Below are 26542 nucleotides of genomic sequence, written 5' to 3' on the forward strand. Positions count from 1 at the left end.
ATATGTTCATCGACAATAAACACATGCAACTGTTGACGATTTAATCAGTGAGTAAATTTCCATGAGTAATATTATTATTGAGTTGCGATCTTAATAGGCTATATAATGAATACTATATACATCATAAACATATACGTATTTTTTATTTTAAGTATACTCCTAACTAGCATATCGAAACCATTTTAAATGCCTTCGGGTAAGACATATAAGTTCATCGTAAATTTGTTTTTTCAATACATCAATATATTCTGATATCCATATGTATCCGTATAATATATTTTTAACATTGATAACAAACTTGACGAATAACTATAATATAAATATTATACATCACATTGTTTTTACATTTTTTACAATTTATTTTAATACCGATAACCAATACTTATCGATGTAAAAATATTCACCATTTAAACATTCACATGCTTTTGACTTATTTTACGCATATTTATCATAACTTGATTTTATATTTTATTTTATTTTTGTTTTACGTGCTTGGCGTTATAAATGTATTTAGAACAGAGAGATGGACTGTCTGAAAATCGAACGCGACGCATGATCTATGCGTCTGTGCATCGTGCGTATATTTATCATGTTCGATAACTGTTCATCAATATAGTGTGAAAATAATACCTAGTATGTCATATGTCATATTATTATACGCAGGCTATTGACTATGTCTGACGGAATAACAAATAACAGTAAAGAGTAAATGCAATGTACGGAAATGTATACTATGTTGAAGTTTATATGCATAATAAATAATAAAGTAAACACATTACTGTGATCAAATATACCGAAGTCGAAAATATAATGATCGTAAAAATATTAGAAGCAGAGGCTCAATCAAAACCCCGCGCGCCGATTATGTTAGGTAGTTAGCTGTGCCCGCGAACACTCGTCTGTGGTCGGAGATGAGATATGTGTGAGTGTGTGTGTGTGTGTGTGTGTGTGTGTGCAGCATTTTGTACGTGATGCTCGTTTCTCGGCTCTTGCGTTGCACACGTACATGAAATTAAGTGCGTTTTATTTTTTCCTTCCCCATCCTACCAGTTGCGATTATACGGTTTAAAATAGAAATATAAAAAATAAAAACCAATTTCATAAAACCACCTTTTCGTTATCAGAACATGACACAACGAGAGCAATGCGGTAAACGAGAATGGAATTATATATGTATTTATGTATACATGACGATATTATGATATGCTATTATATATATATATATATATATATGTATCACGCGTCGAACTATATTATAAAGAGTAGCCAGGATATGGGCGGAGAAGAAGAAGAAGAAAAATATGCGTGAAATATACATTATACAGTATACATCTATATAGATAGGTATATATTAAGTATTATATACATCGCACAGTGAGCACGCGGCGAAGAGACGAGGTGCTCGAAATTGCACACAGCTCTCTGTCCGGAGGGCAATTTGTGAGCAATTTAAACGAGTTCAGCGGATGAACGGCTCTCTCACGCGCATTTGTTTGTGTGTGTATGCGCGCGCACGTATAAATGTATAATATTATACATAAATACAGGCGCGCAATAGTAGCTGCTGGGTATTATAATGGTAATAATAGCGGCGACCAGACGATAGAGGCAATTTCAATTTATCGGCGGCGGCAGTTGATAATTAACAGACGACGTCAGTCGTTCGCCGCCTAGTAGTGGCTGCCTAGTGCCTATACCGACCGACCGACCAACCGACAGATGAACCTTCGCAGCATAATAATCATACTAAACATCATTACTCATTTTACACATCGTGCGAAGATAATACGACGACAATTTTATTATTATTATAAGCGTATGTATATTTTTCCATATACTTAATATACATATACCCCCGTCGAGGGTCGTCGTATATTATGTACGTGTATTAGTACCTACATAAGTATTATAGAATACTATAAGTAAATAAAATATGTATCAGATTATTGCACGTTGAATAGGCGGATGGGGACGGAGGGTCCTCGGGAATACAGATTTGAAAAATTCTATACGGCTTGTTTTACAATTTCACGCAACAAATTCGATATTTTTAATGAGACAGAACAAAAATCAAATTATTGTTATTACTTTTAACCTCTATATCCCGCGGGTATGACGATATATTTTTATATTTTTTTTGTGAGTGCATGCCGCTGCCATGATCTAGAGGATCGATAACTGGCTACAGTGGCTTTGCGCTACAACATTCAGTTTCGATCCAACGACTTCTGGCGGTCGTACCTGCCTTACTATATAAATATACGACTATATAGTACTACTATATACAGTATATTATTGTATGATTGATGGACCATAATAGTAAAATGCACGCGCGCTGCATTTACGAAAACGTCTGCCGAAAGCTATTAAGCAAAACCCATCGCGAGCGCTCGCGTCAATCATTTAAAAATTTTCTCCACGCATTCGTTATCCGAAGTTTTTATCAGACTGATCAACGAGATGTGACCCGCACGTAACATGTTATAAAAGCATAATATAGTATGTATAATATGATGTTTTGTGCATTTCGCGTTTGGTGTTTCGTAATCGCTTCATTTCGGTCAGAAGCATAAGTCATCATTACATTCTTATATTATAAATTAAAATATTATTATTTATTACTATTATCCTATGGGTATTTCACTCACTACACGGCACTAAAGATATGCATAATATTTATAGGTACCATTGACTTGTTGGAGTAGACATTTTTTTCATTTAATTCATACATAGAATATTACAATTCGGATGACCGAATACCGAGTTAGTTACTGAATAAAAAACGACATTTCAGAATATTTCAGTAAACCATTGATAGATCTGTGGCAATACTCGTATCTAGGTATCTCCATAAAAATTATTTAATATGTTAAAATGTTTCAAAACACTCATCACACAGAGTGGGTAACATTATAGTATTTATTAATCGAATAAAAATAATATTACGAATCTATCTAAAATTATACTGATATGTGTATAAGTTTAAATAAAATAAATAATGGTAATAATTATACGTTTTGTATGGTATAAGAGAGTACCTAAACGACTGTACCTGGATGTATATTTTAACCAAAACGTTAAGCGCCCGTTTAAAAAATATTAAAATTCAGTTACAATCTCACTAAATTTCGCAAAAACATCAAAAAAATCAAATTTTTAATAATTATTCTGTAATGGCATTTTAACCATGCGGCAAACGACCGGATATAATATATTATGTTATCCTACTACAAAGACTGAATGTAGTAGGTACCTACCAAATGTTCGAATACCACGTGCACATACGTAGGTACACTTAATATTATATATTATATTATCCATGGCAGTTTTATTTTATAATATTATTGTATAGGTACCTATTCGTCGTACGCGCGGATTACACGCGATAGTAATTTATAATATATTATAGTTAAGGTCACGCCCAATGATCTCGCGGGCTATTTAATTAAGCGTCGTGTGCATAGGCCACGCAACGGAATTTTAACAGGCAGTTAAAAACTGTTCGGCGTGCATATATAGGTATACATTTTTTCGTTCATATTTATTATTATTTTTTTTCTACATTCAATTTATCATAACGTACTCGTCGTGTATAATATTATATACGCGATCAGCAGCGTGCGGCGTGGGTTTGAAAATGTAACCCGGGAGCGATACATCCGACGGTCCGGTTCTACCCGCTGCTAGTTGCTGCCGTTGCTGATTCGACAAACACGTTTATCGGGACTTATCAGTATATATAAGGAGCATATGTACATACATACAAACACGTATACTGCATTTTATATTATTATTATTATTATTATTATTATTATTATTATACACAGCCGCTGGCACAATCGGCACCTGACAAGAGCTTAGCGTTAAAAAAAAACATATATTATAATATAAACTCACGTGCATATATCGCATTCAAAACATAAATATATACCTAAATGCAACCGTTTGTATTAAACTTTAGAACGCGAATTTAGGTATACACAATATTATATAAAACACGTTTTCATGTACGCCGTCTTCTGTTGCTGCAATTATTAGATACGGGCGCGGGGAGACGATAAATATGTCGTTGTATACGAACAAAATTATATTGTTGTAAAAATAAAATTATAATAATGAAAAAAATTACGTCTGTATTTGTTTTTTTTTTTTATAATAATTATAATAATTATATGATTTGATAGATGTATGGTGGGATAAGTACTATGCGGAAAACTGGTGGGTTTCATATACGTGATATTCTTATACTTCGCACTTATAATTCATTATTAAAATAAAAATATTATTTGAGTTAGTAATAATTTACAAATAGAATTTATTACATGACACCTCCAATAATTTCAAACGATAAGTAAAACACAACATATTATTTTTAATTCTCTATAATTTATTACTTTGTTTCGCTACTAAATTAAGAAATTATATAATATAATGAAATAAAATCATATTATACAAAATTAATTTCAAGGTTGGTATTATACAGTTGTGTTAGCATACAGTTGAACTTACGCTATAGTCTCCATATAACACTTTTACCAAACACCAAATTAATATACCTTGTTCAATTTGATAGTTTATTTTCAATTTTTACTTGGATATAATAACAATATCTTTCCGAAAAAATATTTGAGTGTAACGATAGAATTATATAGTAAATAATATTCTGTGCGTCATTTAAAATATAAAATTGTAATACTATCATATTATGCAATATGCATATAATATATTTATACAGCGAAGATAAATGCCAAAATAGCGTCTTGATCAGTAAATATTAAATCAAAAATAAAGTATGAAAATAAAAATTTCTTTCTAAGCTAGTTACTCATACTTTGTATGCGATAAGCAATATATATACACCAGCACAGTTGTATAGACTTAAATATTTTTGTAGGCGAAAATTGATTTTAAAACTAATGTTTATATAAAAGCGATTAAAAAAACCAGCAGTTACAACATAGAACTACGAAGGGTATAGGTATACCTAAAAGTCGGTTTCGGAATGTTTGGGATAACGGATATATTTAATATATATACGATATTATATGTACAGATATAGAGACTCACGATACTAATTTTTTTATCCATTATAAATATCTATATAACGCATATGTATAGGTTTGTAAGTGTATTTGTTTCCATGTTCATATTTTTGGCATAGCGCGTTAGTGCTTACTGCCTATAACATATTACATAAATATAATAATAATGCACGATTGATCAAACATTTTTTAGACTAAAGTAAAAATAAAAAAAAAGAGTAAAAAGGGTATAAAAAAAATAACGCAAAAACATAATACACATTATGAACTCGACCTTCCGTACTGCTGATACACACTATTATAATATTATGTGTTTGTGTGTGCGAGTGCAAGTGCAATAACTGTATACACGGGGCTTATGGTCGTTATTTGTCAGCCACCGCCACACCGCTGTCGTCGCCGGTCGGTCATGAGTATAAAAAAGCAAACATTATCTGCGGTAGCCAATCGGTATTTTATTAAAACAATTTATAAACGCAATAATATACAATATTTACACGTTTTATTTGTGCGCCCTGTATGTACTGATCGCCGCCACAGTCGAGTCGACTCCCACGGCGGCAGCTATACGGCCATCGGTGTTTATTACACACACATACACAAACGCACAAACGCCAATACCTATATATTATAATATATAAAGTAAGGGTTCTCTACTGATAATCCGTCGGCTGAAGCAATAACTTTGGCCGCGTCTTGTAAACGGTCGGATAACGCATCTACGCATCTCGGTGTGTGTTTGTGCAGATGGACCCGGTAGATATTATATATAGACGGCGTTCAACGATCGTGCGTGATAAGAACGGAATATAATAATACATTTTATTATTTTATAGGCTTGTTTTATTTTTATTATTATTATTATTATTATTATTATTATTATTATTTCACGATGATCCTTATCTTGATTGCAGTATTGCATATTTTTGGATTCCGAAAACGACAGCTGCCGTTCGCAGCTCAATACGTGTCAAATGCCTACCGCAAAACTGCAGAGGTCTATCGTGGAATAAAAGATCGACATAATATGTAACTGTTTTATCGAATCTATATAATACTCCATTACACACATCATTTTTTTATTTCTATTATTATTATTATTTTTTTTACTTCAGGACTTTATCGAAATAAAAGAAGCATTAACGAATTTATAATATTAATCTTATAGTGTATATTCGTTAAGTATGTATTATTCCTCCTATATTACTACAGTTGGTGTATATTATTTCCAAACCTATACATAATTTATATAGGTAATGATTATCACCATGCCGTAGATATTCCACTCCCCGAAATCATTTCCCGCATTACGTTATGCGCATCAACTATTGGAAATGATTTTATTTGTATCCCTATCGCTACTTTAATAATTAGTAGGACGTACCACACGGTCCACACGACGGTTCGAATGATTTTGATTAGAAAAAAAGAACAACAGTGAGGCTACAGTTTGATTTATGTTTATTAGAATATTTCGGTGTGGTGCGTTTATATAAACCACTTGTTCGAGCGCAGTATACACGTATAAAGATAAACTGAACGCGGTAAGTGGAAAATAATAGCTGGAAGTCATATAATATGATGGAATATATCGGGCTACTATAAAAACCGATCGCATCTATATACAACAATATTATTAATGAACAGGTGAAACGTGTTTTACCAACTACGCGCTGCACGTTTCTCTGTGTAATATTAAAGTCTGTGTTCACATTGAAACACAATTTATATTTTTATTAATGACAATAATATAGTGTATTATACTGCTGATTCGTTTATTATTAAATTCGGTATTATGACTGGTAGTCTGCATCCAACAATTTCTGACCGTATAATATCACGTATGTATAATGTTTTAAATATACCTCAATAGAAAGATTATTATTGTTATCTGATTATACGTTAGAGGAGGAGCGCCTATTCGTTGGTACCTATATATATATAATCAAAACTCACAGAAACGTCAATGATGCGATATAGTTATATGCATTGAATGGAATGAGAAAAAAAATCGATGATCAAAGTTCACACACACACGCACAGAAGCCGTCGGAAATTTGTACATAAGACAAAAAAAAAGTAATGAATATAAAATGAACGGAATATTTTTTTACTCGGACGGGCGCGTCTGTCGTGCTATTAAAAGCAACAGCCTCCGGGCGAAATGTTAATACGAGCCTGAGAGTACTACCGGTTTGAGACGTATATAAATCCTGATGTTTTTTCTTTTTCTCTCTATCTTTATATACACACACACACACATATACACATATACACATACACATATATATATTACATATATTATTCCTTCTCTAACCCGATAATTAGTAGACCACTTTCCAGATTTCGTCTTCTCGGCGCAGGTATATAATATGTTTGACCATGTTGCTGCTGTTATTTCTATTCCGCTTTTGTATAGTTGCTGACGACTGAGACAAGACCGCGATCGGACACTACAGCAGCAACATATTATAGTATGGTACAATAATTACGGTTATTACCGGTGGCGGTCGTATAGCGTCGACTGATAAGTTTCGCTACCGATTCACCGCGGGTGTCTTATCAGATATATAATATACTTGACGTGTTGGATTTATTATATATATATTATATACTAGACCGTATCAAATACGCATAATATATAGGTACAGACATATAATAAAAAAAAACTAGATTTGCCGAGAGTTTCATCCAACTCGCGACAGGTGAGGGTCTCGCAGGTAATTTTACATTTTTATTATTATTATTTTTTTTTTTTACCATAACGTTCAGTGGCCACGTAGTCCCGCCGAAGGGGTCTCCCAGCAGAATAATAATAATAATAATAATAACACTTAATAACACGACAGCGGTGGTTGACTTATGGGTGAGAAGACGGAGAAGAAGTAGGAGTGCTACTATACCTGCACTACGCCAAGCGTTGCAGTATAACGCGCCTGGGGCGTGTTATATATATATATATCTACACCGATGGACCTATCTTCATGTCATGAATGACCTGGCCGGACCACTTTACTTGAATAATAATAACGTATACCTTTTTTTTCTCTTCTCTTCTTCCATACGTGTCTTCTATATTATACTCCTATTCCTATTTTTAATGTATTCCTGATGTGCATAAGGCACCTGGCAGCAAAGTGGATTACACAGATATACAAGAGTATATGACAGCGGCCAGTGGGTAATTTCGCTTTTCCACGTTTTTTTCCTGTACTCTCTGCAGCGGCAGCAGCAGTGTAATTACCGGGTAAGCGATTGAAACTTATTCCTCAGTCCCCAGTATAATTAGTCGTACGTACGTCTCGGAGGTCATTTTTCACGTGACCAACTATGCACACCGGTTATACATATTATGTGTAATGCAACCAGGCACGCTTTTCTGGTGGCTAAAAACAGCCGAGACCATTATACCATACATTATTATATATATTAACCCACAAACAGTAGATGAACAAGAAATAGTAATAATTATAATATGTATTTTAGACTAAAGCGTACGTCCACTAATAGCTCTCAATTTAATCGATCCGTAATACCTCAGTTTACAAGTGAAACAAAATAAAATATTGCCAAGGTTAAATTACTTTGTGTTAAGATAATATTTTATGATTTCTTGTATATCAGTTAGTGCGTTTATCGCTGTAACGTCGCAAATTCCACGAAATATTGAGAAATAATGAAAAGATATCACTATGCAAACATATAATTTATGAATTTCATCGACAGGTGGAGATGACATAAAATATACTTTAATAGTTTAATACATCATTTTTATTCCCTATAGACTATAGAGTATAAAATAAAAATAGTGTCTACTGTTAAATTACTCAATACAGAATTGAAATACCAATAGTATGTTTTAATAACAGCCTATTATTAACAGGGTTTTCTAAATTGTGTGCAAGACTCGGCGAATGAGTTATGATTTAATAGTATAATTATCAGATGGATTTTTTTTTTAAGTACAAAAATGTAAGTAATCAAATGTTTTCAACGTTATTTAAGATTATCAATATTATCATATACCTTACAAAACAAGTCGTTCAATTTACCCGTATTTCTTAATTTTAAACCAATTAAGCCGTAAATCAATAAGTGAGATGTAAAAAAATGCAATCTGTATTACTTCATTCTCGATGACCTTTCTTCAAACAGAACAATGGAAGATACTATATATATTATTTACATTAACATATTGACCACATACTCGTATAAACATATTGCATAATGAACGACTGTAATGCTGAATGGACTTTCGCAAAATAATAATAGCGACAGCCGACAATAAAACTGAAAAATAAACTTACAATATAGGTATATCTACTGAGGTTTGTATATAATATTTTATGATTAAAATCTTATTATATGTACATTATTTGACATTTAGTGAGTATAGGTGCCTCCTAATCAAAGATGAAATACCTAATACGTATATAATGGATTATGGTATTAAAAAAATGCATATTGTATTATTTTAGGTAATTAGTTGAAAAGTAAACATTGGAATCCATTTCATCGATGGTGACAGGTAATGCAGAATATACGAGAATATAATATGTGCACTTATAACCCGAAATAACATGTTGGCCGTATTAGGAAATGTTTATATTATAAAAAAAAACTAGTAGGACGCAGCTAAACCTCATATGCGTATTATATACCTATTATATTATTATACACGTGCAGACACGATATTATATTAAATTAATATTATAGAAATGGTTTGGTTTGGTTAAGGCACGCGCCATTCGCGTGGATCGGCCACTTGTGCAGTGATTTCGCTTCCGACATTCTTCGTGTCTTCTTCTCGGCTTATGTCTCGGACTGCGAGAATAGGTATGACAGCCGACAGTGTATAGATATACATTAAACTATACTAAATAATGTGTGTTATATATAATATCATCATATTATATACACAGACTCAAACAGCAATCGGCTACTTCCTTCGGTAGTTGATATCCGGCCGCGTGTAGACGACAATAATCACTCGATCCAGTTTCCATAACCTACGTACATTTATACACGGATAAACGTTCTAATCATCTATATACGCATACGTACACTGATGGCGATGGCGGACAAGAGAAAGCCGATACAGTAGCGACGACGATAATGTACCGATGATGCTGCAACGTCTGCGATCGAACACGGTGTTTTACGGCTCGGACACATATAGTCCACTCACGTCGGTGCAGAACTAGTTAGGTATATATTATATATAGTACATTATATACTCTTGGTTTTTATACAATGTTTTTTTTTTACAATCGTCTTTCCGTAAGCATCTTCCACCCGTCATACCCACGGTGCAATAATAGGTCATCGGGACAATGTGCCATACTCCAGTTTTTAAACTATATATATATTTGTACTCGTGTATATTATATACGATGTGATTACGATTTCTACTGGAATGGGCAATTAGGATTTTACTTTTCTTTATTAATCTCGGCTAATAGTCGTTGCATTTAAAAAACGTGATTATACATTGGCATAGTTATATTGACTATTGTAAATGTTTAAATTACGGCATAATATTTTACGGCTAATATCAATCAAACTTCATTGGCTGACGAAACGAAATACTTATGTATTATTATAATATTTATATTTATACATAACAGATATTTCGATGTACGAGTACTTCAACAATTTAAAAAATAACTTTACCGTTGATGACGAATTTTGAAATTCGACTGGAATATTTAGCAGCTCGATAAAACAGATAATACATATTATATATAATTAAAGTCGTTTATTGAGTTTCCCATAGCGTCTATCCCCGTAGATATGGCATGCAGTGATATATATGAGCGTGGTAAACCGGATACGATAATCCGACTATTAAATATTATATCGATTGGATATTGCAATCGGGCGGTAGCTTTGGTAATTGATGAGGTTACGAGAAAAGAAAATCGACCGCCGCCGTTTTCATTATTATTATTATTAGGTTGGTATATGCGGCGACCGCCGTTGCAACTTACAGAGGTCGCCGTCCGCTGTTACAAGCTGTAGGTACACAGTATTAAATACAAACGGCACCGAACATACGAACATGTATATACAGTATATATACATATATTATGTACCTAATACCTATAGGTAGTAATAATAATATGTATAACTCCTATATTATATATATATATATATATATATATACAATATACATAATATAATATATGATGCTAATGGGGTCTGCAGTTAAATAATTAAGAACGCGATCGGCAATGCCGGCCGTGTGTATATGTATTATTATTATTATAGGCATATACGACGCCGTATATCTACCAATTAACGTGGCTGTTACACGCCATTTTATATACGTACACTATAGGAATATTTGCATATCCGACCACGACGACGACGTAGCCACAATAATAAAGTGTATCTATATAATACGCGTGCGGAAGGAGAGCCCGACGATGATCGATGGTCGACGGCGAGCGGCATTGGCAGCGGTGGCGGCGGTCGACGACGGAGCCCCTTTGACCAGAAGCGAGCGCGCGCGCGAGTTCTCCGTCGAGGCCGTGACATGGCATTGATCGATCCCGATAATGAACAAATCGACTCGTCGTCGTACGGGCTTACAATAATATTTTTACTAAATTATTAAAAATGTATATTACGTATACCGTAACTATATGTATATAGTATAGGTACGTATTACGTACGGTACCACGGGCTGTGGTAGCTACGAAAATATTCAAAATGTTTTGCAAAATGTTTTATTTCATATACACAGGTTAAAACATAATTTTTTATTTCATATAAAACATGAGGACATGAGGTCAATACTAGATATGAAGCTAATAATTTCTCCTTAAAATAGCCTTAAAAAACAGGGTGTCGTGAAAATTACATTATCTATTGACTATTTTATGAATACGATGCAACAAATATACCATGCTTAAATACCTAAATTGTTAAATTATCATTCTTATATAACTGTTTGTTTTAATTTTGCTGTTTTAATTTATATTTTTGATTTTTTTTTGTTTTATTGTATATAATAAAATATGTATATTGTAAACAAGATAATTCCTAGGTGTTCGCATGAGTTTTAAACTCAGTGTGGTCCAGTTATCTTTTCTGATATTAAAATAAATAAATATTATGCACTGTTAACTTGACTAAATTGTTAATTGACTATACGTATAATTCCATCAGGTGGAGTCAGAGTTTATGTGCACATAATATTTTAGGTTTATAGTCGAGAGGCGAAGTTTTCAACGATCATTTGACAAACAAAAATACGCATTTATTTGTCTTAAAATAAAGGCCGGCGGTTGTTTTACGTTAAGTCGTTAACATAATGCATAAAGTTAACATTTACTAAAGCAGTAAAGCTGATAGTTATTATAGACGATATATATTGTTGCATACCTACTTCCGTTTACTTATAAGTTATAGTAAATGCGAATTGTCAATAAAAGCACCTTTGGATGTATTATATGATAGAGTATTTGTAATAATATAATTATTATTGTAATTTACCATACAAAATATATACTAGAATACTTGGATTAATGAGTTATATAATATATTATTGTATATATAGGGCTTACCTGCACCGCCACCGACCACCATTAAACATCACTACAGTTGCTACTTGAAAAATATTCATTTTCAAAGATTCTTTTGAAAGCTTGACAGCATGTAGTACCTACTTATTAGTTTATTACGGTTCGATTAAACGGTTATAAATACATTTTATTGATCAATTCGAGATATTTTTACAGAATAGTCGTTCGTGAACAAAACTATTTTTGTGAAAAATTAATTGCCAACTTATCAGAATCGGTTGGTAAATCATAATATTATTGCCAACTGAAAATTCGAATAAACGAGAGGAATATGACATACATACTCGTAATATATCAAAGATAATAAATATTTTTTTTTTTATGCGCGGCAACAGTGGTTTAATTTGTAATCTGTACACCTACTAGTTTTACTACCTAGGTACTTGGTACGACTAGGTATATAGTTGTTTTGAATTATTATTTGTTACCGTATACCTGATATTAGTAATCATTTAAGTAACCTAATCCATTATTTTAATTTTTAAATAGAACTTCTAATAAGATTACCAATCAGATATCCTATGATATCGGGGCGAAATAAAAATCAGATCATCAATTTTAAAGGTATGGCAAGCATATTGTATAGTATAAATAAATTAAAACTCTAAAAACTGTTCTTTCATAAAAGTATACCTCTACATGTATTAACATTATTATTAAAAACAGTGAACTAAACATTTCAACTAACATCTTGTTTGATTTTTGCATATTGATTTTCACGTACAAAATACAAAAAGCATGCCGCACAACGCATGCATTATAATATTATTTATATTATTATGTTATGTAGATGGTACGTATAAGCTGTTAAGCGGTTAAGCCCTTGTCGATAATATTCGAGTCCGTATTTGTTTTTTAAGTGGTCTTAGAAACGACATAATTTATTACCGAAAATGTATGGGTTAAGTTATGAACGATGATAATATACCTCGATCGGTTAGGCCTGTATATATTGTTATTGGACAACTTGTCAGTGTCCGATTAGATATAATATTGTACGGCATTACGCAATGGATATTTGACACCTTGGTGAGAACTTTTTTTCAGTTATACATGTCGGTGTCGATTGAATTCCTTTTTCGTCGGAAACGTGTCCGTATAAAATATTATAATATACGTAGCTACGTATACACCATACCTATAACCTATACTTTATTTTGTTATGTTATTTTCCACGAAACTGAGTACTGCATAATATTATAAGATAGTGCTACGAAGAAAACACGTCATCAGTTGATCGGGCTGTATGGGTACATCGCACACTGTATTAGTTAATCCCCGCAGACCGCGATTCATTGTACCGGAATTCAGCGGCAGTTCTCAGTAATCATTATAATAATAGTAATATTATGACATTATCAAAGTATTGGTATATAAGAATAATATTATTGATTACAGGTTATACAGATGAGTGACAAGTATGATAACGAAACAAACAACTCCTAGGGAGTTATAACATTATTATTGTTATGTCGAAGCCTGTTTTCCGCTATAAGCATGCAGATCGACCACACTGGTGTCTTCCGTAGGTATATATTATAATATTATAATGGGTATACCATGATAGTATGTATTATATATGTACCTCAGTATACCTATCACGGGCTGCTAGGTATGGGTTACCGACTATAACTATATTATGGTTACCACGCATATCCACCGAACCGAATACGAATAAATCCGATTTAATTAAAACGAAAAGGAGTAGAAGAAAAAACCGTTCTTGTCGAGCGGCAGTGCCGACGGTGTGTGCGGGGGCGAGGGCGGGCGCCCGTCTCGCGGGAACGACACGGCGTTTTAATTATACCAGAACAAAATAAATCGACTACAGGTAGCGGCGGTAGTGGCGTTTAATGAGGTCCAATCGACCAAAAACAACGGTCTGTTTGTGTTTATATAGGTATCATGTTATTTTATTATGGCGCAGTTTATATATAAATACAATAAAAAAATAAAAACAAAAAAAGATCACGGATACGAATCGATTATAATGGGGGGTAGGTATATATAATGTGCTGTGTAGCGCTGTTGACAGTCTGCGGCTTTCCATTTATTTTTTACTATGCAGTATATACATTAAACGGTATTTATATATAAATAAATATACATCATATATGTATACAAAATAATACGTTCTTTTATTTATTTATATATTTTATATAATATGTATATAAACGCGCGAGTGAGTGCGTGGTACTACGCGCGGCGGCTTTTGTTCGGTAGCCGTTATTTTATTTTTTTTCCATTTTCTTTGCCGATAATTTACATAACGCGCGGCAGCTCATCTCGAACTACTACCTATTATGTATATATATATGCCTATGTAATACGCGAGCGCATGGTCATTTCAACGAAATGAAAAAAAATCCCGCCACTCCCTTGGCCATTGAATCGAATCCTCTCATGAATCGAACGCCATAGGTGCACACGGTATATCGGTATTATATTATTATAATATATTATACACTACGCTCTATTTGTTCTTGTTCGTCGGGCGTATCTGCCGCTACTACTGACATCGAGTATAGATCATTTTATTGTTTTTCAATTTTATTTTATATTCTATAAATTCCGTTTTTGTCTTACCGGGATAAATCTAATTTTGGCTTTGTCGGTTTTTCCAAAGATAGTGAAACTTTTAAAGCTGTAGAGTTCAAATTTACCCCATTTGGATGACACGAGTACGCGATTTCAAATCACGATTATAGAAACCGTGCGACAATATGCAGCACTATTTACCACGCTTTACCGATGCTATTTGCGCATCACCGTCACTTCAATACCTATAATTAATTATGAGAAATATAATATTATATATATATATATATATGTATATTGTTTATACATATACACATATATATTATTTTTATTAAAGCTTGTATCGTTGTGTCATCGCTAAAACACTGCACTTGCTGCACATTTGTTGGATATCGGGTATATACAATTATAAGATATATTATAATGCGAATGGCTTGTGATACCTATAGTGGTATATCGTATATATTATAAACAAAATGTTTTTATACCGCGATTGAATATCATCGTATATATTTAATACATCTGCATTTATTATGAATTTAATTCACCTGCAGTGGCAGCAGCACGACAAGTGCATAATATAATATATTATTGTAATAACGGCGCAACGGCTGCAGAGATCAAAAGCGGTTAGGCGGTATTTTCACATCACATCATTATAATATTATACACGTATGCGTACGAATTAATATTATAGCCACTCTGCAGGAACGAGAAAAAAAATGTACGGATCGGTATTTTCGGTTTTGTAGTACATGAGCGGCATTTTGAACGAGGCGCATAATATGTTGTGATTTTGACGCTGTCGACGGTCTTTTACACACCGTGAATATGCCGTAAACACTATATAGTTTTTGACAAGCCTACATATATTACATACACGCGTTACATCTCTTCTTAGTGGTTTAGTTTCACAAAAGCTTACATTGTGCCAAAGTCGTCGCATCATAGGTACATAATATTATAACATATAGCTGTATATTTTAGCTCTGTCGGACGCATATAAAATAATAATTAATATTATCATTCCTTCATCCCAATCGTTTTCTCTCTCTCTTTCTATCATCTGATTTTTTAGCTTGGTCTATTCCACCGTCCATAAACACGTATGTACTCATAATCATCGTGATTCATAATAATATATTATAACGGTTTTCTAGCGATCCGAAATGGAGCCAACACCCGTGTGTCTACTGCAGCCTACCTATAAGTAAAAGTAGGTATGTATAGGTATATATTGATTTATATTGAGAGAATATACGGAGGTGAGCAGACAAATGCAGTGAGGCTGCGACGTGTACGATGACACACACGCACGCGCTAAGATCGTATAGGAATGTCTCTCTTCTTGGTGTGGTCCGACGGAAGGCGGCTATTTATGATTTGTTCTGTGCACAGAATGTTTTCCACAGCATCGCACGCGTCATATATATAGCATACACGTGGACCACACTTTATATCACGTCTCCTCTTCTCAGTTTCTCGATCTATATAATACATATATGTGTGTGTTTGCGTGTGCGTATGCGTTTGCATGAGCGTGTGTACGTGTACTTCATAACACGCCGAAGCTTCGCTTTGTATACAATATTATCACATGCTATTGTGTGTATGAACACACCGTGTCTCCATGCATCACTTGGCCCGGTTCTCCCTTGCACACGAGTTGTCATCGTCTCTTCGTATGCGTATACTATATATAATGTATATGATTTATTTGCTGCGGCACAGTGTATGCCGAGGGTTTTCGCAGCGATCTTACAATAATACGTATAATATGCGTACACGAGTCGGTGGTTAAGTGCAAGCGGTGACCGCCATCGTGACGACCAGAGCACTGTAGCTACATGTAATATTATATGATCATAATATACTTATATCATACATGCATTGTATATACACTGTGTAGTGTGTACACATAGACTACGACACGGCTGTGATAGAGAAGATATACAAAGATAAACGATCCAGCGGGTAGACGCAGATTCCGAGTAGTGGTCACATCATCGTTGTCTTCGCATGGGCCGGGCGGTCGCAAAAAGGCGCAAACACAGTGGAATTTCGGGTGGTGGCGGCGGCAGCGGCGGCGGTTGAAGAACCCATTAACACCAAGGTGAGCCGAAAAGAAATGAAGACGACAAAAAAAACATTATCGGTCTACGAAATGCTCCGCCGCCCTCTGTATACATAATAATAGTATGTATGTGTATAAATATAATAATATCATACCGCGTGAGATACGTATTACGCGCGGCCCGGTCCGATAAAACGTTTTTTGAATTCTGCACATGGACGCATCCGCGAAAGAATGTCCGTGTGACAAAAACATGTTCACCGCGCTTGGTGGAAGGGTGTAAGACCTAGGTGTATGTATATAATATGTACATATAAGTAGATAGTTATAAGCAGTTATATTGGTTTATAGAGATACCTATACCTCATATTATATACAATATAAATACACGTATTATATTGGTGTGTGTGTTTTTGGAAGCGGCGAAAAAAACGCATTCCGTGGCGGCGACGGCGGCGATTTTTTTTGTTTTCACTTGTGTCCACTCAGCGTTTAAAACTCACACCGGTGCGCAGTCACAAAGCAAACAATTTGGACCGTTTTAATTAGACGAAAAAAAAAATAATAAATAAAATACCATACGAAACCAGAGTAAAAAATTGAATCGGTTTATACATACATATGTGTGTGTGTGTGTGTGTGTGTGTACTGCGTGTGTACTGTGTATATGAAGAGGTATGTGTCTTATAATATCAAAACTGTACGGTATGAAAGTAACGTGGTATATTTATTAATTTTCGTTTCAAACATGCTTATTAATAATTATCGTATTTGTGAATAAGCATCAGTTGTTAGTTTCTTGTTAAATAATATATATACCAAATCTATGTAGACATGAAAAATCTATATGAATTGTAGGCGCATCGATTTATAAAAACAAATATATTTTTTCTTGTTTTCAATCTTCAATCGTCCAATCGACATATCACTCATCAATCACCTATAGAACAACTTGCGCACCCAACATGGAAATTATTATAGTTTTATAGTCTTAACCAAAGTTGTAATAGACGAAATGTATGATTTTATTTGCAAATTAATTCGGTCTTAACGAAAAATTATTAAAAATTTTTTATTTTTGTTTTAATTGTTTTGGCACATATTATAACTCACAAGTATAAAATGTGGCTATTACAATATTGTTGTTTAATATTATTGATTTGTTTTGATCTTACACCATAATAAGGTTATAATACATATACATTTATTTATATCTGTTATTATGATAATTATTGTGGGTGCAGTTACTTCAATAGGTACACTTATAAATTATAATTACTAACTATTGTTAATATTTGAACGTATTTATAGTCCTATAGTACTTATTTATTATTGATGCAGTTTAATATTAATTTTAAGATTCCTTACTAACTCAAGAGAAAGAAAATTAGTAAATCATAAATTTCTGTTTAATACTTAAATGCATATATAGATATAAACATAACTTATAAATTATAATATTATAGAATTTCAGCGATTCTTCGATACCTTTTTCTTCTTTATTGACTTCAACGTATTATTTTTTATTGACAGTTTTTAGATTATACATTAAAATGAATTCTAAATACATGAGTACAATAACCAGTTATACTAATTCAAAAAAATCACAACTAATTTGGTTTGATTTTTATCAAAAGATTCCTCCATAATGGTTCATTTTCGAGTAAATCGTCAAAATGCTTAGATTTTTTTTCATTTTTACTTATTCAAAGAGAAATCTAATGATTAATGACAATCAGTCATTTAATCCAATAAACAAATCGTCGGACTGGTTTTTTTTAATGAGAACGAATCACATGTGTTCCTATAGAGATCCGAATCGAGATCATCTGGTTTTCTCCTTGTTATACGCGTCCACAGAATAAGTAACACTGACAAATGATATACTGGGCGTCCCTCTATTATATACTAAATGTTATACACTTATACATATAGTTGAATATCTATTAAAAGTACCTTTTTTAAAATTTTGTACTCAGCGTATCCAGAGGCTAAATTTAAGATATGTTATTAAATCCGTATTCCATATTTTAAATTAAAATAAAGAAAAAGATATAATATTAAAAGTTTTCACAACATATCTTTAATATGTATAGTGACTTATTTAGTACATACAGTACCTAAATTATATGAAATAATATAGGTAGTCATTATAAAAAAAATAGTCATATATACATTAAATATGTTTATAAAAATTGTTTGTGTCCAAATAATACGTAAAAGTATAGGTTTAAAGATGAATACAAAAAATATTTGTTTTATACGTATGTCATAAATAATAGCTATTTAACTATAAATAGTATATATATATATGTATTAAACGATTATACTACAAGATTAACAGTATAAAAAATGTTCAGTCACAACGTGCTTATCAGCATCTTAATTTACATATTACACATTCATACACATTATGTTGATTAATTTTGCTTTCCATTTTTGCATGTATCAAACTATACATTACTATGAAATAGTATAGTAAGAAAAATATATTATTTTATTACCTATCATTGAAAAAATATCACTCGTATAGTTTCTGGCCGAATGTGGTGCGCACGTTATTATATAATATATGGTACTAAATATATTTAAAATGTACATCAATATTGGGCAAAAAAGTTAAACGTTTCGGAAAATACTGACATTTTTACTCAATTTTTTTCATCTTTATTTTCAACGAAGAAAATCAAAAATATTATGAAAACGGTAAAGTCTTTTTTCTTGTTCTGTATTATTTAATTTTTTTTGTTAGTGATGTCTTCTATTCTCTGGTCAGTCGCGTCCTTATCAACAACGTAGGTATATTGGGAGATCGTCGCGCGAGTAAACGTGGCGTGTCGGTACGTGCCAACAGTGTACACGAACCGACCGTGAAAAATCGAACCTCTCTCATACACACACACATTCGAGTCAATGCGGCTTTTTTGTTGTGTTTTGTATTTTATCATTGTCCGCGCGCGCAAGGAAGACTCTATATTTAGAACACGAGGATCATCGACAAAAAAGAATAATAATAATAACGAGAAAAAAAATCCGATATGTTATATAGCCATGAACATATAATAACGTGCCATACCGAGGTAATTGGACCATTTTCGATCTATGAGATGTATTTTAATGGCTGCCGGAACCGATGACAATCACCACGAACTGGACCTCCACTACACTTCGCTGCTGAACCACAATGTATATAATATTTATACAATTTGTGCGATGGTCAATAAGAAACAAACTTTTTGAGTCTTATACTAAATAATCTTAATATTATAATATTGTATAGGTGCTGTTTAAATGTAACACGGCAGAATCAAATTTATGAAAATTAAAAACTATGATTTGTAGGTATCACGAAATATTTTTTTGGAAAAATTCAAAGAATTTATAAAATTATAAAATATATTATAATATGTTATCATTTATAAGTGACTCATACGTTTATCTCATCGTGCAAGATATCAAATTAATTTTGATGTAGATAGTTTATATATAGACAGAGAATTACAAAATAATATGTTAAACATTTAAAAAATTGAAGCTAAATAAACGTAGAATAACCGCGAAATACGTCTATCAATAGGTACGTGTGAATAAATTCCAACCAAATCGCTATTGGTTCGGTGATGGAATTGAAATATATAAAGCAAAAACAAGACAGAAATTATGTAGTTATTGATTATAAAAAGTTTAACGTTCTGCTGAAAGACTAAAAGGATAATATTTACCTATAAACTACAGGAGCGAAGTTTTTTGAGCCCATAACACAATTAGGCACCTATAATATATTATGCTGGTCGCAAAACAATGTCCGACAACCCGCGCAAATTAACAACATACGCGGCTATATAATTGTAATTATTTTATGATTCATAATATTATATGTATACACAGACATACACATATGTATGTGTGTAATGCGTATAATATATACTCGATTACAATGAAGAAGACAAAAATATAACATTCCGCCGTGGGAACGTAATATACGGGAAGTATAATAACGACGCGGCAGCGACGGGGCCACACATGAGTCGAAAGCCGTACATACATAATAATAATAATAATAATTCACAGTGCAGTCTCATAATAAACCTCGCGGGGAGCAATTAATATCTATGCAACTTGTGTGTGAAAACTAGATAAAAGAATTAAACACTTTCAGTAATGATCTTCCCCTAATGTGCGCATGTACCTGCTACAGTAAGTACTATAGCTGTAGATATATACCTACCTGTTATATATTATTATGTATAGCGTGAACTCAAGCGAAACACAACACATACACACACACACACACACACACACACACACACACACACATGGACACATAAGACATAAACGTGTAAGTCGAGTATAATTACGTGTATTTCTGGTGGAAAAAATACACTGGTACTGCTCGTTCGCGTTTACAATGACCGCCGCGGTTTCACCGGAGTGTGTACACACGTGAAAACAGTAATCACGTGTGAGAATTATGAGAAACTAGTAAGATTTCGCTGGTTAACTATACATATAACTATGTACACACACATAACACGCGCATCTAGACCCTTGATTACTATATTGTTTTTGGGAAAATTAATTTTGGCTTTCTTTCCCGTTTTTATTTTGATGTACACGTCAATTATAATATGCTGCAGGCATAATATATAGGCGTGCGTGCTTTATTCAAATTACTCATCACGCAGTTTTTTAACGGATTAAATTTTTTGATGCACAAAAAGTGCGACTTATTATAATATAATATATTTTAAGAAACGAAAGAATATTTTTGTGAGAAAACTTTTTTTATTTTAAATACATACATACGTAGATCTAGTTTGTTAATTCAACACCTTTAAGATGACATAAAAATACCCATGCAATAAGTCATACATAGAATTATAAATTTCTCTTTTTACTACGAAATAACAATGCCTATAGATGCTAGATTAAAAGGCTAATTAAAATCAGAATACTAACGCAAAACTATACATTATAACCAAATAAATACAACTAATACGTATTCAGTAACTAATTTCTATGTAAATTTATGAAATTTGACTATATACAATAAAAAATAATTTTACCTTTTATTAGACTAATGCTTTACTATATATTATATAAATAATTTAACAGCTCGTTAAATCAATTAAATCTACAGACTTAAAATAAGAATCAACTTATTTTTTTTTGGTAATCAAAATAGTTGTAAATGATAATAACAATAATAATAATAATTAATATGAACTGTATCAAATTTTACTCAAATATAAATGTAGTTGGGTATAAATATATTGAAAAAAAATTGAATGACTCAAAGATATTTATTTATTTTTATTAGAGTAATTCAAATATAAATAAACGATTTTTATTCATACATCACTAACATTTAGGTATTTCTTAAAAAAAATATACGTACTATAAATAATTAGTAATAACTAATAACTTGAAATGTATAATTTGTGATGAATAAACGATTATAATAATCTTAATACTCCGTTTACTGATATTATATATGCGTATATTTTATTAAAATAAGTATTATTAATGAGAGTATATCAATTCAAAAAAAAACTGGATTATTTTAATTAAATTTTGTGTATTAATTATAGATACACAAGAAATTTATTATCGAAATAATATAGTAATAAATTGTATTTTACATCATTACATTATTATGATATTATTTGAAGACTCGTTAGTAATGATAGTGCGCCACCGTTTAAGTCTCCGGCGAACGGGTAATAACGTGTTTTCCGCTTTAAATGGGAGCGCCTCTAACCACAACAATGCCATTGCGCGGTTGTTTCCTCATGAATCAATCAATGGATATATATATATATATATATTATTATCTAGTTAAACAACACATGTTTATTTTTTCATATTTCTTTTAATATGAGAAAAAACTGTAGGTAAGCGATAGTACAATAAGATAACATTGCGTCACGCCATAGTTGATGACAATAAATTCCGACAAAGATTCATCAAGGAAATTTCCTCGGTCGTTTCTCATCAATAATTGCACCCATATGCGATAAAATGTAATACGAGTACATAGAAATATATAGGTAATTAAATAGTGAAAATATGTTACAATACTTATTTATTTATCAAGACTATTATAGAGAACTATGTAACAATAATATATATTTTTAACAACAGCCTATAGACACCTCACGAGAAAATCATTTAAAAAAAATATTCTATAAACGTATAAATGTGTATTTATATAGTATATGCGTATATCTATTGCGTGTTATAATTAAAATTAATTTCAGTGCTCTATCCATCAACCATCATCAGAATCAACATCGCATATCCCACGGCCAATTAATCACGGGAAATCCTACACACGCGTGTGTACATCGCCATGACTGCGTACTCAAATAGGGGAACGATAAACTATTAATACGTATTACTTAATAGCTGTTGTAATGTATTAAGTGTAAGGTGATAATTTTTACATTAAGATAAACTGTATTGTAGCGAAACGCACTGAACCGCTTCGGCGATGACACCGCAAATAATGTCCGCGCGACCGATTATATCAGTGGGCGGCCAATAGCTGACATCCATATTTATAGACTATTTAGTAATACGCAACTATTAGTAATATTGAATTTATGATAAATTATGTACAATAGTTATTATGACATCTAATAAACATTTGTTTGTTATTTTTTTAGTAATGCTATCATAAATTCCATACCGTACGTGGTTTTAGTTACGGGTATTGCCGACTAACATAAACGATATAAATATTTATAATGAATACCAATATTAATTTATTATACCTAATGGCACGATTCGATAATTAAATGAACTTACGCGAAAATTGTTTAATCATATTATCATATTATGTGCCACCTAGGAGGTCATGGGAGAACAAGATATCAAAATATAGGTAGCTGGTACCTATTAATTTGCAATTCATGAATACAGACATACAATATTCCATTAATAAAATATAATTATATAACACTTAATTTTCATTAATTTTTTTTTTTAATAATTTCTTAAATATTGATTGGTATTTAATGAAAAAATACAATTTTAGATTGGTCGTGAAATTGTCTACGTATATTAAATTTAATAATAGATTATTATTTTTCTATTTTATATAATTGATTTATAAATGTGTATAATAGGTGGTATAACCATATGGACAAAAGCTGCTGGTTTACGACTTGATTATTTTTTATATATTTGAGAAAATGGTAATAGTTTAAAATAAATTAGTATAATATGCGTATACACAATATGACGTTTCGGAATCATAAATAATATATATATTTTATTTTTGAATAATAACTAACTATTTTGAAACCCAAACAGATAATAATAATTAAAAAAACTGAAACTGGTAAATAACGCTTATATAGAAATATATGCCCTCTATAAAATGTCGTGCCGTATTTATAGCGATTGTGTTAATTGTAGCAAGAGCACAATGATATAATATTAGGTATGTTAATATATCTAATTATAAAGATCGTAACTCACGTCTGTGTCATCCAGAAACGAGAAAACGTCCAACTTGTCCATGCGCACCGTGCCCTGGAACGGGTAGATGAGCGTGCCCCTGGGCACGTTGACGTTTGTCATGACTGTGATCTCCGGTTCCACGTGGTGCCTGTTGTTGTTGGACCGCTGCACATTGGCCACGGGCACCGCCTGCAAGGACAGCTCTTTCGGTATGAGCACGCACGTTTCCATGTCAAAAACCGAAACGTACAGTTTGTGTGTCGTAAAATCGCACGTGGTGCGGTTTATCCGGTTAACGCGTTGTGCACGGACGGGCGGAGGGACCGGGAACGTTATTTTCGGTCAATCGAACATTTGTCCCATGTCCACGCGCGGTTTCGTCTCACTGGCGAATGCGATTCAATATTTGTCAACAATAAAATAATATACTTTTCGAATGTATAGTGCGTATATACGAGCGGATAAAATAAAAACTCAAAATCGAAACCGCAAAATCAAAACAAACGACGGTGACCGACCGAACCCGTCTGCAATAATTGTACTATACTGAAGCGGCGGCGGCGGCAACGACTACTGGCGAACGCACGCACACACACATACACAAACACCGCCACTAGTACTACAACAACAACAACAACAACAACAATAATAATATTGACAACAGCTACTTCTTCACAAGAAAACAGCGGCGACTGGAGGAAGTTACGCGCGCGCGAGACGTCGGTCGACCGGCTATCGGACTACTGAAGAAGTGCAAGGCCTTGGCGGAGGTCCGTCGAGCGAGCACGTGGGCATTACCCTCTCCCCTCCCCCGGAGGGCAAGACGGCGAAGATGTGGGCGCGGACACCGGTGGGCCAATCGACGGCCCCCGACCGGTTGCCGGCGTCTTGGCCAACCGCGCGCCGCGGTCGAGTTCTCCCGCCGCCCGAGGTGGCGCGCGTTTTGTGCGTATACGTATGGTATTGGTATAATACGCTTACAAATACGATATTATTATTATATTATATTATAGGTTTAATTAATGTACAAATTACTCAATTATTACCTATAACTACCTGCAGTGTGATAAAAAGTTATACGCTTCGTGTGCATGCGCGTTTTTTGTTATCTTGAAACGATTTTGGCTGATGCGATCGCTTCTGGTCTTATTACGTCGTTTTGTTACAGTAACAAGCAGTATAACTCTATAACTATATATAGTAATTTTACATCAAAATTCTTCAATAGCAGGCGATATTTAAACACGGGTATAATATACCTATATATGCGAAACTTTGGTATGGGTCACACTTGCAGAGCTTTTGGCTCAACCTTATATTAGCCCCGTATAATATGTAGTATATATGCACTATAATTATAGCTTTAGGTACGTGTTTTTATTTTTATGTCGAATAACAATTTAGTTTATAAATTAGGTTTACTCGTATAAAAAAAATATTGATAGATCAAGTACCTACCTATAGTATAACGGTACGACTTAATTTATATTATATTGTATTAATTTTTTTTTTTAAATATTTATACCTTAATAAAATATATTGTAAATTTTAATAACATTATAACATAAAAATTAAATTAAACTATGGAATCAGTAGCATCCTGATAACCATATAAGTATTATACCATCATATATACGATATACCTTTAATCTTTAATTTCGATAAACAGTCATCTGGATGAAATAATATACTATAACACTGGGACACTCCATAGAGATATATTAAGTATAGGTAAATATATATAGTATTTTAGTGTTTATATTTAAGACTTGTGAATACGTCTAACTGTCTAATATAGACTGTAACTGACTATAATATAATTATAATATGTA

At 32.7% G+C, this 26542-nt stretch overlaps 1 protein-coding gene across 2 annotated transcripts in view; it reads right to left on the reverse strand.

Annotated features, from left to right (window-relative positions):
* Nucleotides 1–25453, reverse strand: part of LOC132929473 (zinc finger protein 235-like) — a 91232-nt gene extending 65779 nt beyond the window's left edge. For both annotated transcript variants that reach the window (XM_060994850.1, XM_060994851.1), the window contains exon 1: nucleotides 24729–25453. In XM_060994850.1, coding sequence (XP_060850833.1) covers nucleotides 24729–24941 — 213 coding nt within the window. In that variant the 5' untranslated portion in view covers nucleotides 24942–25453. The remainder of the gene's footprint in view (nucleotides 1–24728) is intronic.
* Between the last annotated feature and the right edge of the window lie 1089 nt (nucleotides 25454–26542).

Source organism: Rhopalosiphum padi, chromosome 4 (assembly GCF_020882245.1).
Source record: "Rhopalosiphum padi isolate XX-2018 chromosome 4, ASM2088224v1, whole genome shotgun sequence".
NCBI lineage: Eukaryota > Metazoa > Arthropoda > Insecta > Hemiptera > Aphididae > Rhopalosiphum > Rhopalosiphum padi.